Source organism: Diadema antillarum, unplaced genomic scaffold, assembly GCF_040938485.1.
Source record: "Diadema antillarum isolate AM-2024a unplaced genomic scaffold, OU_Dant_1.0 seq00000437_RagTag, whole genome shotgun sequence".
Classification (NCBI taxonomy): Eukaryota; Metazoa; Echinodermata; class Echinoidea; order Diadematoida; family Diadematidae; genus Diadema; species Diadema antillarum.
In genome coordinates, this window is record NW_027271414.1 from 1,131,603 (window position 1) to 1,152,489 (window position 20,887).

General features: G+C 39.0%; 1 protein-coding gene across 1 annotated transcript in view; it reads right to left on the reverse strand.

The window, feature by feature from the left end:
* Nucleotides 1-20,887, reverse strand: part of LOC139732579 (uncharacterized) — a 179,261-nt gene that overhangs the window by 84,548 nt on the left and 73,826 nt on the right. The window contains exons 3-6 of the mRNA XM_071643432.1: nucleotides 16,523-16,726; nucleotides 15,034-15,271; nucleotides 13,725-13,828; nucleotides 11,201-11,353 (exon numbers count right to left, since the gene is read on the reverse strand). Of these exons, the coding sequence (XP_071499533.1) occupies nucleotides 11,201-11,353; nucleotides 13,725-13,828; nucleotides 15,034-15,271; nucleotides 16,523-16,726 (699 nt within the window). The remainder of the gene's footprint in view (nucleotides 1-11,200; nucleotides 11,354-13,724; nucleotides 13,829-15,033; nucleotides 15,272-16,522; nucleotides 16,727-20,887) is intronic.

Consider the following 20,887-nt stretch of genomic DNA (forward strand, 5'->3'; position numbering starts at 1 on the left):
TCGCAAAAGATATCAAGGTCGTTCTAGTAGGCTTTGTTTGTTTGTTTGTTTTTTTTTTGTCCCCAAAAACATTGAGGCATAAAATATGAAAATCTTAAGAAACTGAAACTAAACTTTCAACTGTACAAATTGTTTGTCTTGAACTGATTTTCTACTTACTGCACTACACTGGCTAAAAGGGGTATATCTCACTGAGCTGCGAATGTTTGCGAGCGTGGCAAATTCTAGGGAATTTCAGGGTTCCTTATAACAATTGCAATCAAATTCGTAAGCAATTGCAATCACATTTGCAAGCAGTTTTCATTGTCGCGAACAGTTTTTCTTGTCGGAAAGAAATTTTGAACATGTTCAACATTTCTTTGCGACAAGAAAAACCGTTTACGACACTGAGGAAAACTGTTTGCGGATTTGATTGCAATTGCTTACGAATTTGATTGCAGCTGTTAAAGAACCCTGAAATTCCCTAGAATTCGCTTCGCTCGCAAACATTCGCAGCTCAGTGAGATACCCTCTTACAAGGAAATAAGCAACAAAAAACAAAAACAAAACAAGCTTGCTGAAGGAACAAACAGCATGCAAATGACTTCATATTTGGGCTGGGCCATCTGTCCAATTGTGTTGCAGTGCACGGTTAAGATGAAGGTTAATGGTGCTGTGTCGCTAAACACGCTGCCATATCGAATTCGCTCGGGCAGCATTCAGCCCAATTATCACCCGCGCTCTGACCCCACGCTTCTCCGTCCCTGCTTCCTTCCCCCCTCCCTGTAAAAACGCTGTACCTGCCTGCTATCCTCAGTTTTCTGATCCTTCAGTAGTCTTTGACCCCAGTCGCGTCAATTCTGCACCTCTCTATGAATTTTACATTATTTTGTCAAACATTGCAAATATGAGCGCAAAAAAACACGCGCGTTTAAAGGTACTGTTCACCATTTGGAGCAGTGATTTAAAAAAAAATGTTCGAGTTATCACATTTGATGCATATAGGTGTAGGTCAGTTATATCACAAAACATCCTACCATATAAAAATTTCGCAATAAAGCCTAAAATATAAGGAGATACAAAATTTTCGTAATAAACCATAACTGTAGACGGTTTAGTCCAGAGACATTTTTGATATAACTATTGTTCACATTTTGTATTTTCAACACTACCTAACATTGGTTATTTGCAGTACACTGATTCAATTTTTTTACATAGGCTGTTTCTGTCCCTGACTCACATTTTAGAACTATTTTGAAGCGCTAAAGGTGGGTTTTTGTTCACACAAAAATGACTGCCGATTAGTTCACCACTTCAGAAATCTCATACTGTGCCAGATATTTTGAGAAAATAAAAACAAACTTACATACAAACATACAAACAACTGTAATATTTCCTGGTTTTAAGTCAACAGTACATTTGCGAAATAATTTGAAGCGGAATAACGAGGCACGGTGCACAGATTATTGACCGGTTTTTGAATATTAATTATGTGCTCATGCATCTTCACTCATATCTAAATCATATCACCGATATTCAAAGTCGTTTTCAAAAAGAAGCTAGTACATGTACAATGGTATGAAATGGATGAACGACATCTCCTAACGAGAAACAAGTCAAGCTTCTTCTGCTTATAACCAGGGCTCGACACTAACGGTGGCCCGGTGGCCCGGGGCCACCAAAAATGAAAGTCGGGCCACCAAATTTAAAAAAAGGGCAAATTTGGTGGCCCACCTCGGGCCACCAAAATTTTTGGAAAAGTATGTCAATAAATTCGTAATTTTTTGCGCCGGAAATTAGCAGTTAAATTTGTTCAAAGGATGGATGAAAAGGACTGAATGAATGCCTGAGAGTGAGTGTTGCAAGTTTGTTGAAGTTTATTTATGAGTAGATATGTCCAACTTCTAATTCTTACTATCATAAATCTTAAATATTTGACTCATTAAAAAAAAAGGACTTTTAATGTTTTTTATTGGGTTTTTTTCGGTACACCAAATTTTTCTCTCGGGCCACCAAAAATTTGAAATTTAGGATTTTGGTGGCCACCAAACAAAAAAATTAGTGTCGAGCCATGTTATAACTATTGCAACAGCAAACTACCTAAAAGTACAGAATCACTGACTGTAATCCGGCTGCCATTGAATTTACAATTTGACTGCCATCTCTCAATTTTCTGTGTTCTGACGCATTACGGTGTCTCTTTAAAAAAACTTTGGGTTGAAATTCAGCCCAAGGTTGGTGCCGAGATCTTGAGATACATTCCATGGTATATTTTGCATGCTGGTTGCCTACCACGCCCTTCACTGGCCAAATTGTGTATCTTTTTGTTTTTAATTACAAGTAAAGGAAATGGATTTCCCATGCAATAACCATTACCAATGGGTGACAATACTATGATAGAGAATAGGAAAAACAATTTACATCCCTGTATAAAACACATAAAATCTGCCCAAATACTTGAGTCTGCCCATATACTTGCCAAACCATGATGTTGACATCGCTATGATGACAGGATGCATTGACCTTGAAATTAGTCCAAGTTACTGAAAATATTTGTTAATATGCTGATATGCAGGCGGGAAGTGAAGGACTTGTAAAAATGGTGATAACATATGGAACAATATTACTTGAAGACAATACGTATATTGCATCGATACTCTTTTGCGTTCGTCTGCGAGTAGCAAATTACACGTCAACCATTCCTTGTTGGATCGAGAACACAGGGATACAGATACGTGTGCACCCTCTCTCCCTCCCTCCCCCCCCCCCACATTGCCCCTCCTATCCCCCTACCCCACCCCCCCCCCTCTCTCTCTCTCTCATTCTGCCGGGGCGGATCTAGCTTTTTTTTTTTTTTTTTTGCTAAGGGGGAGGGGTGGTGACCATGACGATGGGTATTGACAAGCAAAAAATATAAAAGAATAATAATAATAAAAAATAGCCTGAGACAGAGTGCTAGGAGCATACTGTGTGGGTCTGCATACTTCATGACGTTTTTCTAGGCACTTCACATTTCCACTTGGCAGCCCAAGGAGGGGGGGGGGGGGGGTTAAACCCCTACTCCCCCCACGTAGATCCGCCACTTCTCTGCATGTGATCTACACTAACCCAGTCTGAACAGGGTGAACACAGCGATACAACATTTATCTTCATTATTTCTTTGAGCTGCTGAGTGACTCATCAATCATGTTTGCCCTAACCACAAGCTGCACCGCGAACATCATAAATTCATGCATTCATGTAAGAGATATGAGTCAAAGATTCGTGTAATGAGTACTATAACAAACAATTAGGACACGTCATTATAATGATAATGCCTTCTTTATCCAGGGTAGCCTCTTCAGTGTTGCCACTACTCTACCAGAGGGCCCAGAAATTATCATTACCCTACAGGCGTTGCCAGGTACCCATTACTCCTTGCACTAAGATTTTTTTTTTCAAGAAACAACAATCGCCATAATCATACACGTACACATGAAAACGCCTGACTACTTCGTTTACTTAGGTGTCGTAATATTATAATCCATTTTATGTAGGTCTACATAAAGTCAGACACATTTATTTTCAGGGACTTAGTGTAAACCGATTACTAGCTTTCAATATCGCGCAATAATGATGATAATCAATATCACAAATACCGCTCAAATAATGCTAATCAATAATCACAACAATCACTCGTGTTTATTGTGGATGTCACTCTTTAAGACAGCTTAAATGACTATCTTTCATCCATCATGACAAGTTGCCCTATTTTTGAATAAACAATGAAGTGATGTACATCGATCAATAGCCAATTAAGGTGACTTGCTGAGTATCCACGTGTACAAATTACGTAACACAATACCCGCCCTCTAGTTATTCCCATTTGTTCCGTCTATTTGGCTCAGTAATATTTTGTGTTGGATAAAAGTCACGGTCGGTCAGAGTGTGAAATATCACGTAGACGTCTGTCTTTCAGGAAAACGAATTTAGCTCGGCGTGTAATGTTCCCTTGCCGACCTATATACTGCGCTATCATTACCATCTGGTTGAGATAGGTGTGAATTAAAAAAGAGCTCTGGGCTTTGGGGGTTGCTAAGAAAACATCGATATGTCAGGTAACCATGATCGAATAGATAAGATGAAAGTGCGCTGCATTTAATCAGGTCGACTATAAATATGATTAGATGAATATAATACAAATATTTGCATTCAAAGTGTTCGCTATAATCATACTGTCCAAGGTTACGAGAACGATAACCACCGCTCGGCTAATACTTCTTCTCTTCAGCTCCTGAATTCAAGATCTCAGCACGTCGCTACTGATACAGATCGAGTGGTTTTCCCGTTGCCGCAAGGGTAGTCGTGACTCAGGGTTGCCATGGTTACAAGAAATACCACGTGTGTTGATATGATGCATGGGGAAACGAATGACAAGTGTCTCCGCGTCCGTCACTCAGCAGTCATCTGTGACATATCAACTCACCAACCATCAGCGCACATTATGGTCTATTTCTGTTTGTTTCTTCAATTACTAATGCCGAGCAATTTCACCCAGTCATCCAAAGGATAATCCTGAATGATCTGCTTCTTGGGGTTTTCAAAGAGATTGCTAAACATGAAATAAAAGTAAAAAGAATATGTTTCTGAAAGCGCGTCGAGTTTCTGATGAACACCAGAAAGACTTTAAAGGGGGATGGCTAGTAACTGATCAGTGGGAATGCTGGGGAATGCTGGGGGATGATTGTTCCAATCCTTGTGGGATTCATTTAGCAGTACATTATATAGCTATTGTTGTGTGAAAATTACTTGCTTCAGAACGGTCTCATATTCAAGTAATGTGCAGTTTAATTCCCCGTCACTGTACAGGCATGCTAGCCTGGAAACATTAAACTGCACATTACTTGAATATGAGACCATTCTGAAGCAAATGAAGAGTTTGTTCGCAAAAACCGATGAGTCCATATTTGCCAAATGGAGATATTTGCGATTAAAGGTCAAGAAAAATATAGAGAATAATAAGAAAAATTTTGCTTCTTTTGACCATAACTTCAAAAATGTACCTTCATATGCAGTGACCAAAATATCATTTAAAATGTATTATTTTGTACTTTATGACAGAGACCGTACTTCAAAATCTTCAAAATCTTCAAAAATGGACTTATCGGTTTTTGCGAACAAACTCTTCAAATAGTTTTCACACAACAATAGATATATAATGTACTCTTAAATGAATCCCACAAGGATTGGAACAATCATACCCCAGCATTCCCACTGATTCCCACTGATCAGTTACTAGCCATCCCCTTTAAGCATTCTACATGACCATGTCTCTCGATACAATACCGCGTGATTATCGTTTCACACATGATTCTGACGTGGACTGGAGGCAGTATGAAGACATCAAGTGGATTGGTAAGTTTAAAGGAGAAATCCAGTCCAAATATAAGTTAGTCTGATAAGAAAGAGCAAAATCTTACGAGTTCCAATTGAAAAAAAAAATGACTGAAATTGGATGAAAGATAGGGAAGTTATGACATTTTGAAATTTTGCTAATTTCTGCAAAAACAGTTCTCGTACAGTGGATATGAATATGCAAATGAGTGAGCTAGCCATGTCACAACCTCACAATTTTCCATTGATCGTGTAAAAAAAAATGACGAAAATTCAATGTTTCTGTCATTGAAGTCTAAAACATGACATTATTTCTGATGAATAACTTCTAATAATGATCAGTTACATATACTAGGATTTGAGCCTCGGGCTTAATTGCGTACAAAATAATTATGTACAAACTATATGGCAAGGTGTGAGGGGATGACATGCTCACTTTGCCATTTGCATATTCATATTGACCGTTCAAGAACTGTTTCCTGAAAAATTAGCGAAACTGCAAAATGTCATAACTTCCTTATCACCACATTTCGATCACAATTTTATCGTTGAACTTGTAATATTTTACTCCTTCTTATCAGACTGACTTATAGTTGGGCTGGATTTCCTTCTTTAAAGCTTGGGTAACAAGCTAAACTTCAACGCAACAGCAAAGTGGCTCAAGACTATGTTAGTAGCGCAAAACATTCAGGGTGCACAATGACTGATACGTTATTTGGGCGTATTAGTGGAAAGACTTCTGACTCAGCACCTACAATGTATATGAGTCTTTGAATCGGTCTAGGTTGGGTACCCCCTTCTCTTTCCCCTCCTTCCAACCACCACCCCCCCCCCCCCTTAAAAAAGAAGATTGTTACAATACCGTCAGCTTTCGTCAATGATGGGTGCGCCAAAAGGCTAAATAGATTCATCACTAACTTTTCTCCACGTAGGTGTGTTTCCGGATAAACTGTGCGATAAAAACGACGTATTCCCAACTGATCGCGAATGTTTCAAAAAAAGAGCTCGAAACAGGTAAGGAAAGAGATGAAAGATGAAGTGAAAAATGCTAAAGCTTAGTCTCTTTTCAAAGCTATAGGCTGTTAAACTGATATAAACAACGGTTAAACTATAAGATGCCGTTTCTTTGGGATTTCCATCAGTCTTGAAGTAAGAGTCCATGCCATATCTTTATGTCCATGCAATTCATTCCCATGTGAACTCCTTCACAAGATCATCTTCATGGTGGCCTAGACCAGGGAGGTGGAAGAGAGACCACCTCCCTGCCTAGACTGAACCCCCCCCCCCCCCACCAAAAATTGCGGCCCACATTACCGAAGAATCACAAAACACCACACAGCATGAAAGCTAGGCTAGCCCTACACCTGGATGAACACAGAGAGGAAGTCACGTCCAAAGTCTCACTCGCCATCATGGCCATGCCGACTCTCCCGGCGGATAGCTGTCTCGATTTGTCTACAACCCCCTGAACTAATGCGGGGTCTTACAGATACAGAATGAGAATAATCGTTGCCAGGAGCAGTGTCTGTAAAAGTCGAGAGGACAATGGCACTAAGAAAGTCAAAAAATAAACTACAGCCAGATGTAGAAAAAAACACCTACAACAACAACAACAACAACAACAACAACAACAACATCAACAACGCAATATCAGATGAACGCGATATAACAGGGAATATAACAGTGAAATCATATAGGTAGGATTACATTTTTCGCCCCACAGGGATGCCGAAAATAATCATCTTCGTTACGGTAGTGACCACGAAAGCCCTCGTGTAGCACGCTTTTCCTTTGCTTTGCTTTGCTTACAAAATGGTCCAGAAATGTGATTTTTCTTGAATTCACACACACGAATCGACTTCCGTTGACCGGGGTAATGCTAAAAAAACACAGTGACCTACATAATATCGAGATCAATGTCGTGAAGAGCGTGTGCCTGTGGTGATATTATGATAGACATAACAATGCATGGGGGAAGTGTGACGTAAGAGACATCCTAGTGACATGACAGCGGTAGATACCTTTAAGATTACCACATAAAATTCTCGTCAGTAGACTCGCGGACAGCCGAACAGTATGTTCTTCATTCTGACTTTGCCTTTCACTCAGCTGTTCTCTTTTCACCCGCTTTCATTCAAATTTCTTCCTCTTTGGGGAAGATTCTTCGAGAACGAATGCAGCTTTATGAGCGAAATCAATAGCATTGAATCTTCCCTCCGATATGGCGACATTATTTAACAGTGTTATAGTCTCAGCACGTATTTTGTAGAAGAAATTAAAACATTTAGTGACATGTCAGTTTTCTGACCAAGATGACAAGACACTATAGACTACCACCTGTCATAATTATCATAGATTTTAGGGCATTGATGACCGACAAATTTATCATATTATTTTGACATCAAGGTATTATGAATTCATTTTTCGTCTGGTCGGCATCTTTACACTGAGGTCAATGTTAGAAAATGAAATGATATGAAAATAACGGAGAGTGGCTTTAATGGTCCGTACTGTTAACCCGTCCCATGTACGAGATAAAAATGGGACATGATAATGTGTAAATATGCGTATCTGTAGAACTTATACATGGAAGTACCCGGCTTTTTTAACGTAATTCCTGCCATGCGCAGATACGTTCAAACCAATGGGCACTCGGGAATACACTTTAAACAGTATGTATCAGTATTACCATGTAGCTCCATGGTATTACAATCAGGCATTTCTGACCTCATAATTTTAAAACAGTACGCAGTCAATTAAATTATTGGCTTAATTGATATTTCTCAACCTGATCCTGCAGCTACACTTAATAACATATGAAAATATCAATCGTTTCTAATCACCTCAGTGAACTGATCTTAGAAAACAAGAGACGCAGAAAGAGAAAGAGTGAGAGAGAGGGGATGAGGAAGATAGGAAGAGAATAAAGACTCGATACGGTACCTTTAAACTAGCGCCTTGAACATCAGTGGCTATGAGTCAACCCTCTTCCTGCCCCTTGCAGGCGACCCAGGGGTGCGGGGCAGGCACCCTATCTGGTTCATGTTGGCATAGACAATCAATTCCCGAGAGATCCGCCCAAATCAAAAGTGCCTCCGAATTTTGCTCCGACGAAGAATATGGCCGACTATTTAAAGCATATTATTTCATCACGTAGACATATCCGTGCATGCATTCCAGAACCGCAACGAAAAGCCCACAGTTTCTTCCCGATGTGTTGGAAGTTGAGATAAATGTTATAAGCATAGCATCCTCTTTTCGTAGTCGTTCACTCAGTAGAGATGACATCGCATGCGAAACGACGGAGGTATAGTCTATATACTACTCCTACAATCTTACAGAGTTAATCAAAAATACAGAAAAGAGGTGATGATAGCCTAACAGATCTGCCCAGACAATACTAAAAACAGAAAACGCAGCGAAGAAATAATATAAACTTGTTTCGTGTTCATGCAAGAACCAACGACAATACATTGTATTCATACTGCATAAATCGTACATGGCTCTCGCAATTTCGTGCATTTTACGTTAATTGATGGATAGCTGTTTCAAAAGCTTGAAAGACAAAGAATACTCCAATTATAATGGAACAAAGTTCAGAGCCCTAAATGATGATGGAATCATATTCATATTTCCTAAAGAGGCACGTCTGCCTTTACTATGAAGAACGCATTTTATGATTCGCTCGTATGATCATGCGAATCAGATGAATTCGGTCTACTGCTGTTTATGTTCTTGTGTGTGTCCCCTCCCCTATCTATCTATCTGTCTGTCTGTCTGTCTGTCTGTCTATCTGTCTCTCTGTATACAGGCCTGTGTATGTATGTATGTATGTATGTATGTATGTATGTATGTATGTATGTATGTATGTATATATGTATGTATGTATGTATGTAGGCACGTAATTATGTACGTATGGTTGTATGTATGTATGCATATATTATGTATGCATGCATGCATGTATGTATGTATGTATGTATGTATGTCGATACATATATATAGAGACATGCCCAAAATGATCATGCCTGGGACAAAGTAGGGAGTGTAAAATATTCTGCGAAGATGGCTCATCATGATGAAATACGATCAGCTGGAGACGCCGCAATGCACAGCGGCAGCAGCGGGCGAGTTACGGAAGAGTCTGGGCCACAAGATAAGATAGGTCTGGATTGTTTTTTTTTTTTCCCATTCCCGTGAAACATTCATCATTTACATCCAGGGTCAGTTCTGAGCTGAATTTCCTCCCAGACAGAGCTTTTTGCCTCAGTCCATCGTGGGGTCGCAGACAGCTAAGTGTCAAGAACCACGTAAAACACACCCGAGTTCCTTGCAGAACAATTTTCAGCCCAATCCGGCGCTGCTGAAACAACCACGATAATGGGTATCGACTCTCTTTGAAGCTGTATTTTCCACTGCCCTGCTCTGTTTGAAACTTAGAGCACTCGGCCCCATCTGTACCAGATCACTGTAAAGTGGAGGGCAGACGTCAGAAAAATAGGCTCATAGACTCGATCTTCAGAGCACAATGACTTAAACCTCTTCTAACTCGGCTCGATCAGAGCTACATATTCTGCCGGTAACTATATTATAGACTACGTGAATCAATATTACTATAAAGGATGCACGCAGTGATATTATCCTCTAAGTTCATTAAAGAGCAACTTCCCACCTATCCTCACGTTGTGCTTGAAATATAAAAAAAACCAACAAAATCAATATAAGATGCAAAAGGAGAAGTTAGTGCAAATAACATGTTTTCCTCAACTTAGACTCGATGCAAAAGGTTAGAACTTGATATCAGTAAACAAAAATGTGTGAATGAAACAAGGGGAAAGATTCGTAGAAATGGCAATGATTGCTAAGGTCAGCGCATAAAGATAACGATAGCAATCAATTAATGATACATATTTGTGCTAACGTGAGCCGTATTTCTTGTACACCGTCTGTCATCGGCTGTCTGTTTTATTAAACGAACTCATTGAAATGGTATTTTTACTACAACAAAAGTAATCTGCCCGTTCTCACATTTTTCGATAAACAAACATAGATGGCGCTATTACTCAATCTCGTATTGGTGAGTCTGGTCACGGGTCACCGCTATAGTCCTACGGTACAGAAATGTGAATGTTGCTTTCACTCTTTCACCTTTTATTTCACCTTTTGTTCTCTACTTTTTGTGCTCTTGCTTTATTGATATTTTCAGAGTCAATATTTTACTTTAAAAACCTAAAAAGACAGTAAATTAGTGCAAATATGTGAGAAACTATGTCTCCAAATCATTATTTTCATCATCATTCCAATTTCCTAGTTTGCTCCAGTAACTATTCTAGTTTGTTTTTCCCGTTCTTCTTATGTCTGCCCGATTTGTCTGTCCCACAGATTGTTCCAAAGTGTGTGAGTTATCGTTTGTTTATTTATTTGTTGTTGTTGTTGTTGTTTTTTTTCTTTTATGATGTACAACTGTACTTTTATTCTGGCCTAATCCAGTGCCGATAGATGAAGAGTGGAATAACGCCCTCTATCGTCGAAAGTTCTGCTGAATTTAAAGACGCGATCCACATCAATACAGGAAGCATTCATCATCGGTTGGGGAAAGATTTATCACAACAACCAAACCTTTAGCATTGTTCACCCAAACCGTTATCATTACTTAACTGGCTGGCTAGCTTTCGTCCACTACCAGACAAGCACCAGAGGTGTGACAAGAATCATTCGGTTTGAGATAGTCCACTATAGTGGACGAAAGCTAGCAAGTCAAATTATTATAAACTTTGGTGAAAGTTTAGATTTTGTTTTTGTTTTTGCGGGGATGCACAATCGTCCCCCAAAGTGTCGAGTTCGACCTTACCTCATATCCTTGATGAGCAAACTCGAGATGAAATCCTTTGCTTGACATGAGATGTTGTCGAAGACCTCGTCGTCGAAATCCCAATCGCCCATGGTCACGTTGTTGAGCGTATCGTTGTCATTGTCCCCCATGAAGGGTGACAGACCGCTGAGCCTGGGGAAGTGTTCGGTGAATATTTGGGGTTATCACCAGTAATTCTCGAGAATGGCGTATACTGTGATGGTCATTATTATTGCAACAGACAGAACTACTTTGCGTCCTCAACGGGTTTATTCATTACTGTATCGCAAACACCTATGAACGTTCCTGACTGAAAAATATTTCAGTCTTTTTTTCGAGTATGGGGGCCCTCGAGAGCTGCAACTTGGCAGCTAGGTTTTATGTGCATGAATATTTCAATTGAATACTTTTTGTAAGCTTCCGACAAACTATTGGGAAGGTGTGGGGTTGGTAAACTTTGCGAAGGAAATATGCAAGTGTTCTGCTCTGCTCTTGTCGAACACGGTGACTAACTGCAGTGTCCTGATACAGCCTATGATATCATAAATACCAGTGCGAGTTTCACTTTGGGTTATTCTGTGTCCCCTTCTCCTCGCATTTCAGAAACTGATGATATTTTTTATCCTTCAAAGTAAAAAGACTACACTGCCGTGGATGGTACCGGACTTACAGGTTCTATCGGACATGAAAAAAAAAATATTATAAACTTAAAAGAACAAAGATGTCCCAGTGGTTTTTGTTTCACTCTATACTAAGTTGCAAAACGTAAGAAAAAGTATCAAAATAACCAACCTCTTCAACAATATTCAAATGTGATAAAATGTAACCGAGCACATACAAAAAGGTTCAGTCTAATCCTACTATGGCTATGTGATAATGGCAGAGCACGACCTCAGTTTACAGAGGTGATATAACATGACAGAAAACTAGGGTTTCTTTGGTGTCTTTTTCATCAATGTTGACGCACTAGAACATGCATTAATGTCCTACATTGTGCTCAACATTCAAGATGCTATGTGTATCTGTCATTGTCTGTGTCATATACTGTGCTCGACACTCAAGAGCTTGAGCGCACAAGCTGAAGGTGATCGTAAACGCTTTGTAAAATTCTCCATGGTAACGCCAGTAGGGTCCTCCATTCATCCGTGAGAGCCGCTGACAGTTTTGTGATAACGAATGACCCCATCTCCGACATTAATGAAACATGCATGGTTTTTATGATGATAATATGGTGGCAGATGGCACTGGGGCAGTTAAATTTCGGATTTTGGTTGAATTTCATTCCCACGGGGAGACCACCAAAGTCTGTAATCACTTCTTCTGTCCTGAGGTGTAGAATTCTGAGGGAGACAGTTCCCGCATGTTGGGGGATCTGGTTTGACATTTTGTAATACTTTAGTGCATAGATATTTATGTGATCAGGTTTCAGCGTATAGCAGTCGAAGATATTCTCTTCTGCAGAGGTCAAAAGTCCTATAGTTGACAATAAAAAAGAAATATTGTATCTCAAAGAGAGAAACGACTGAAAGATATTTTTCAATCGTTTGAAAGATATACTTTCAAATATACGGGCCCTGTTTCATGGGATGATTTGTCAATTGTATTATATAATAAAGTCGTCTAATAAACTTTCAGCATTTAAAAGAAGTTACAAATTCTTTCTCGTTCATAAATATATGCTATAAATTTTAAGTTTTATTCATTGTATAAGCACCTCGCTTTGCTGACTCTCGCCTTCTTATATGTATTCCGTTCTTTCTGTAGTAGAGTTTTCTAGTGTTTTGTATCGCATTAATGTAACTATTTTATCTGTAATTCTTGGGATCAGCCATAGAAGACCAACGGTCTTGATCATCCCCCCCAAAAAAAAAACCAAAACAAAACAAAACCTGAAATAATTGTTTTTCATGTTGTGTTTGTCTCTTGTCAACTTGTTATACAAGTTGTACGTTTTTCCTGCATTGTACTAATGTTCTATGCACACTTGTTGTTTTCTTTGTAAATGATTTTTATGAGGATGTGGAAATAAATGAAATGAAATGGAATGAATATTGGTGAAAGCAAACGACTGATCAGCTGAGATTTTGAGCAATGTCATGAAAACTTAAGAGAGACGAGAGATAGGTTTGATCGCCAGTGAAAGTTATCCAACATATGCGCCCTAACTTGAGACTATAAATGATATTTGTTACTATGTAGATGGCGACATGTTTGTTTTGTTTTTCCTTTCTATTTTCTTGAATTTGTATGAAGTGTTATAGATGTCTTATCAACGAGGATATGATTATAAAAATGTATATCATACATCCTTTACTAACATACCGATGTTTGTGTGGTGAAAACTTCTCTAAGGCTTAGTTACTATCATACCAATTCAGTCAAAATCATCTGTTGCCTTGATTTGGCCATTTTCACAACATGTAAATCCCCCGTATGTATACCTCCGTTAACGCAGAAATCGTCACATGTCAAAAATACTAAAGAGATACCAGGAGAACAATGTATAAATACTTGTCAAACTTACAAGATGTAGCAGATGACACCCACGCTCCACATGTCCGTCGGGTGAGCGATGGGCTCGAAGCTCACCACTTCCGGGGCCACAAACTCAGGGGTGCCGCAAAGGACCTGCGTAGAACGAATTCATCCAGCAGATTATATCATCAGTATAAATGAGATATATAGCCCTTTCCAATGGAGTTATTACACCGTCGTGTTCAGTAACATGGCGGTCATAAAAGATGAAGTGAGTTTAGTTTGCACTGCATTTACTTAGGAGTCGTAAAATTAAGTGGCTAAGCACTGCTAAGTGAAGCTGAGAACGGCTTCTCCGCCTCTTTATAGCTTCACAGGTTCTGATACGTTATCACTTTGTGGTACTACAAGCTTCCATTATATTTTGATTAACAGATGGTTTTAACACTATTCTCAGCATCCCAATTCGAACTTACAACATTTCATTGCCATATCTAGACTTTGCAAAGTCATTCTGTCCAAATACAGAAAGATAATGAGAACGGCAAATGTTTACTTTTGTTTACTAATGCTTACTTATGTTTACCAAGTGTTTACTAAGCCAGAAGATACACTATTTGTTGCACTAAGATATATCATTTGATATCAACAAGCTGTGTTCACTTTTTTTTCTTCCACGTTCAGGAGAGAGATGGGAGGTCTTGCGACAGAAAGTCATTACCAGTAAAGAACGAATGTAAGGTTTGAGAGGATAAGCACTCTCCTGCGAACCAAGCTAGTTTGAATGGCAAACTGATTAAGAAGAGGAGGTCTTTAACTTGAAATTAGACTCCCCTTTATTATCTTGAGGGACTCGAAAATATCAATTGCATTTCTTTGTTTATTTCCTTCGAGGGCTTAAGCCGTAGTCATGTCGCCTTTTATTATGATCGTTTGATTCTGTTTTCCTTGTTGACGTCGCTATACCATAGAACATAATGACAAAATACGAAGGGGGGGGGGGTTCAATGTCATGACAAATAGCATGAATTAATAGATTCTGCAAATGAAGATCGCTATCCTATGAAAGAAGAGATGTCACAGTATGCTTACTGCCATGCAAGGCTACGATTGAATTAAATCTACAAAATGACTACAACAAAATGAATGCCGAATGGGAGTAATAGTTTGCATTCATTAATGTACGGAGTGACGTCATTGGAGGGAGTGACGTCACTGAATGGAGATGAGTGAGCGGAGAATAAAGAAGAGACCAAGTAGCCGATTCTACAACACAAATTAAACATTTCAGTTATTATAGGTATGTTCGTGTGTTTTGATTTGGTCAGGTCATTTCCCGGGGAGGCACGTCTCCAAACCTTGATTTCGCCGCCGGGCTCGTACTTCCGGGCCAGCCCGAAGTCGATGATCTTGAGCTGGAAGCCCGTCCGGTTCACGCACATGATGTTCTCGGGCTTGAGGTCGAGGTGGAGGACGTGGTGGTGGTGCATGTGCTGGACGCCGGCGCAGATTTGACGCATGTACGAGATGACCTCGCTCTCCGTCAGGTCGAACTTGTCGTCGACGATGCGCTCGAACAGCTCGCCGCCGGTGATGCTGTGGAGATAGAAGAGGTGATCGAAGAACGAGAGAATACGGGAGAGAAAGATTATCATCTGAATCGTAGCACCTGTTTGGGGGAGGAAAATTCCAATCTATTGTCATAATCTCTGCAAAGAAGCAACATAGAATTTCCACGAAGTAGAATCCACCTCCTTGGTCGAATATTTGAATTGGAACTTATTGTAGACCAGCTTTATAGTAATCAATAATTTTATTATGAAGCTACGATATTTTCTTTTAGAACAAAAATGGGTTATCTACCCCCACATATAATACGTAAATAGACATAAGGTATGTTTGCATGAACTTTGATAAAGATTTTTGTCTCGTTCAGCAGTTACAGATTCGCATTGAACTGGATTTATTGGCTAGAACAAAGCACCATGAACCAATTCGTGTTCCTACGGCAAGGTGGTGTCATAGAACGAAACGCAAGCAACATCCGTTCACACTATAAAAACAATACGTAATAAACCTTGATAACACTGCCTAAGATTGGAAATAGAAACTCTGGCCAAAGGTGACGGGCCAATAGTCTAAACAGATATGTCACTGGAAGTATCGTGAGAAACATTAATTCATTCTATGACGTCTCACAACCATGACAGCTACCGAAAATGAGTCTTAAAAACATACAGAAGCGATTAATGTCAAACTGTCCAAACTGTATAATGATTTGTTGTGTGTTGAATGGCAATATTCTTTTCCTTTTTTCTTTAAGGTGTGTCGCGCGTCAAGGATGTATACTGCAAACTGCCAAACTGAGATTTTCTTGTTTTTTTATCTACTTACTTATGTATCATTATAGTTGGTTGGTTAGTTAGTTTAGTCAGTCAGTCAGTCGTTCAAGGATTAGAACCAGCACTGGCTGTCGGGCGGTAGCTCGGTGGTTTAGAGGATAAGACGCCTGTCCGGAGATCAGGAGGTCGTAGGTTCGAATCCTGCCCGAGTATGTATGCCCATGATTCCTTTTGTCATGGCTACTACTAAAACAATGGCCAATTCAGTGCTTTTACGTCGATGTAGGGCAATTTGTTAATAAGTTGCAATAAAAAACAACTCGACGAAAAAAATTCAATTATGAGCTATCTATTTATTCATTTATCTATCTATCTATCTATATATCTATATATCTATCTATTAATTTGTTTATTTATCTACTCATTCATTCATTCTTTCGTTTTATCTTTTTCTTTCTTTCTTTCTTTCTTTCTCTATTTCTTTTTTTTTTTTTTTTTTTTTTACCATTCCAGAATAAGCACTGTCTGTCTGGTGGTTTGGAATGCAGCGACTAGCGCCATCAACGACGGATGTTCCAGCTCGGACATGAGTGTGATCTCCCGTAGCACGTCCTCGCGGTCCTTGGCTCGTATGGTCTTCACGTACTTGGCCGCCCATATCTTCCCCGTCGCCTTCTCCTCGCACCGGTAGACGACTCCAAACTTACCCCTGGAATGGAACACAAAATTATATAATAGTGTAATATTTGTCATATATGATACGGCGAAGGCTACCATGAAGGAAAAATGTATTCTTTATTAGGTGTGTACCAGACGAAAGAAAAGATAGTGAAATTTTTTTGTTAGTTGAGACAGTCCACTTTAAAGGTTCCTGAAATACATGTTGATTTGCGTTGATTTATGATACCATCAATATCACTTTTGCGGTGAAACGAATATCTAGAAACATTCCATATATTTTAAACCAATTCATCTTCTATTTTTCTTCAGATTACTTGAATACGCCCACAAAAAATCCTTCCAAACAAATATTTCTATTGTAACCTCATCTGTCAATCATTGCTAAAGTACTAAAATGTTTAACAAAAGATATTGGAATGCACCTTCCCCTCGACTCAGCATAACTTGCATGTTCCCTCGCCATGTCCTTTGTTAGTCACATTAATATCACAGAAACATGCAAGTTATGCTGAGTCGGGAAGGCGAGGACTGATTTACGTGAAACAACATAAAGTATGAAGCATCATCCCCACGTAGGGCATAGGTTAACATATGACATTTTGACAGACATGCATGTCAATGAATGGTTATCGACCCCATGCTACCCCTCCCCCAAAAACAAAACAAAACAAAACAAAACAAAACAAAACAAAACGACAACAAACAGACCAACAAAAAAAAAACCAAGCAAACGAGCGAACACTCAAACAAACAAACAAACAAACAACGACAGCAAACATGCAAACAAACGAATGAGTTATCAAGCAACTAAAAAAAAAAAAAGGAGACACAATTTACTGTATGAATGCTCATTCAGCAAACACCGAAACGCAAGTCTGTATGTTTTCAATTGCTGTTTCTCTTCTCGTAACAAGATTACTGATGTAAGAATATTTCTGTCACTTTATAAAGATAGCTGCGTTAACATGTGTGTGCTGGAAATGATAACCATTCTGCGTCAGATTATTACACAGAACAATGAGATCGAAACCCGTCCTAGAATGACCTTAAAGGACAAGTTCACCTTCATATACATAAGGATTGAGAGAATGTAGCAATATTAGTAGAACACATCATTGAAAGTTTGAGGAAAATCAGACAATCCGTTCAAAAGTTATGAATTTTTGAAGTTTTTGTGCAGTACCCGCTGGATGAGAAGACTACTGCAGTGTATGAATAACTTAGATGTCACATGCGTACAACAATATAAGGAAAATATAAAGAGAATTTCACAAAATTCCATCTTTTGAAAAAAATACAAATTCCCCTGACTCGTCACCGACAAATGTTATGGGTAATATTATTCCCCCTGCATTTAGAAAGAGGCAAGTCAAGTGCTCTTTTATTATGCGAAAAAAGTGAAAATATGTTGAATTTCTTTTACATTTTCTTTATATTGTTGTACGCATATGACTCACAAGCTGTAGTAGTCTCCTCATCCAGCGGTTCCAACACAAAAATTAAAAAAATTCATAACTTTTGCATCGATTGTAAAATTTTCCTCAAACTTTCACTGATGTGTTCTACTAATATTGTTGCATTTTCTCAATCCTTATGTTTATGAAGGTGAACTTGTCCTTTAAAAAAAACCCCTGGAAATATTTGGCTCTCACACAGCTAACAGGTATCATGCAGAAATATGAAATATCATAACTTAAATTATTTTTGATTTGCAAGAATATCAAACACGCACACACACACACACACATGCCGTTCTATAATTTGTAGAGCAAAGACAGTAATTCCATTCATACGGGGGGGGGGGGCAAGGCAAGATAGACTGCTGACGAAAAAAACATGGCAATGTTCGTTTAAATCCATCATCATGATAATGATGATGATGATGATGATAATAATAATAATAATAATAATAATAATAATAATAATAATAATAATAATAATAATAATAATAATAATAATAATGATAATGATAATAACAATATAGTGAATTTTCCATAAACGTACATGTTCAGAATGTTTAAATGCGCTTTACCATAGGATTATTAACATTAATGAAACAAGTGGGTTTTCAGATGTTTTTGAAGGTGACGAGAGATTGCTGGTTGCGGAGAGTTTGGGGTAGTTGAATCCACAGTTTGGGAGCAGCAGATGAAAATATTCTATATCACCAAGTGTGGCCAGCATCTTGGAAGTTGGATGATTCAGTGTGATACCTTGTGAGGAGCGGAGGGTGTACCGGGATGGGTGACGGATGGTTATGAGTTCAGATAAGTAAAGAGGGGCGAGACCGTGGATACATAATGAACATGAGCAGAAGTATCTTGTAGTGGATCCGTGTACACAGATGCACAGATAGGAAGATGAGAGGATGAACTCACATCCACACAATCTACTCGCATCACGGAAGACCCTCGGGTGATTTATACACTCTACACTCAAACCAAGCCAACGGTTTGTTTATACCATGCCAGGGTGTGTTGATTGCCCCTTCTCTTTTCATTAACAATGTGTCACAATTATATGTGAATCCAAAAAGACCTGGCCGTAGGACCAAACGCCAGCAAAGATCGGAGAAGGGGGTAGGGATTGGGCGAGTTTCCTCAGCTCGTTGCAGCCTGGCACGAATATTATGATTTTAATCAGAATTGTATGCATTCCGACTGAGACGTTTGTGGATGTGTGATCGCAGCTACCCTTTTTTATGTGAAAAGAAATCATACCTGCCCTTTTCCTTCCAGTTGTATGGTTGTGGCTGCTCGTGAGGAAAGTGTTGTACTGACTTTATGTAATAATGTATAAACTACTAATGTATCAATTAATTGTACCTATGACAATCATGTCAGGTGTACCAGACCCAGCATGGAAAAAAAAAAGATGGTAAAAAAATAAAGGCAGTAATACATATATGAACCCCATTAATTCAACTTTAAATCTGCATTGCTGAGGTGGAAGAGAAAGCTCTTCATCAAACATTGCATATATATAAGCTATTATTTCTTTTTACCGTATTAAAATGTTTCCCCGAACTTTACGTGGATTCAGTAAATGCAGTATAATAAGGGTAACACTCCCTTAACCTGTTTAGCGTTTGATGAATACTGGACGACCGGTTCAAAAGGAAGAGACGTTGTTCAAGTTTTGGTTAAATTCATGTGCGTTCCTCTCTTCTCCTTTAATTTGGATGAGTGGGACAATTTGTCGTGATGTAGAAGCTCTGCTGGACAGAAAAAAAAAAATCCCCGACCCGTCCTCGCTGTTCCCTTCACCCTGCAAATGAATTAACTGTCCTTCCTTGGATGTCAGTATGCACTTCACATTTACACCTGCCGTAAATCTTTACTAGACATGGACAAAAACTTGATTGATGTCCTTGCCAAAACGGACGATGTTTGCACCAGGCAACACCCAATTGCATGAACTGCGTCTAATGTCCTACATCCCCCGTTGTCATAGTAACTTGAGAGGCGCGCTTTGCTTGTCCAACACCATTCTCGCCGCTGGCCACGATTTGTAGAGCACGAAATGGTGAATCAACACGCTGGAATCAAAAGGGTGATGTTGATGTTATATTCCAAGCATGGCAGAGTGCGAAATGTGCATTTCACCTTCCATCTCTTATCACAATGTTCTCATACAGCGTGACATCATAATGTGCTCCTTATGACGTGTGATATCATGCAGCAGACATTCGGCTTAAAGCATCCCAACTCAAGGATGAAAAGAAGAAAATATTATTTTAACATGTCATCGAGGAATGATGGAATTTCAATTATTTCCGTCCACTCTCATAATCTCTTCACAAGGTTCGCTTTTGTAGATTGAACGGTGGTTCGTCATCTTTAATGGGATACTTCGTTCTACTGTGAGCTAGCTGTGCAATCATTACGCATTATGACAGGTGTTTTTTGTCTGCGTCACATCAAATCAAAAATTGTAGACAATGCATCTCGTAATACACTGAAAGAAAAGAAGAGTAAATAGCCATGAAGAAACAAAAATCATCACATTTTAGATGAGGAATACGAGAAATGCAGTACAGCATTAAATGGCAGGTTGTTTTCCACATTAAGACGTATATCATTCTTAAAAGCAGTGTTACGCGTTTGTTTTTTTCTTTGCTTGGTTTCATCTCACACCGTCCACGATGTCAAAACTTCATAGGAATATTTAGCGCAAGAATATCATTTAA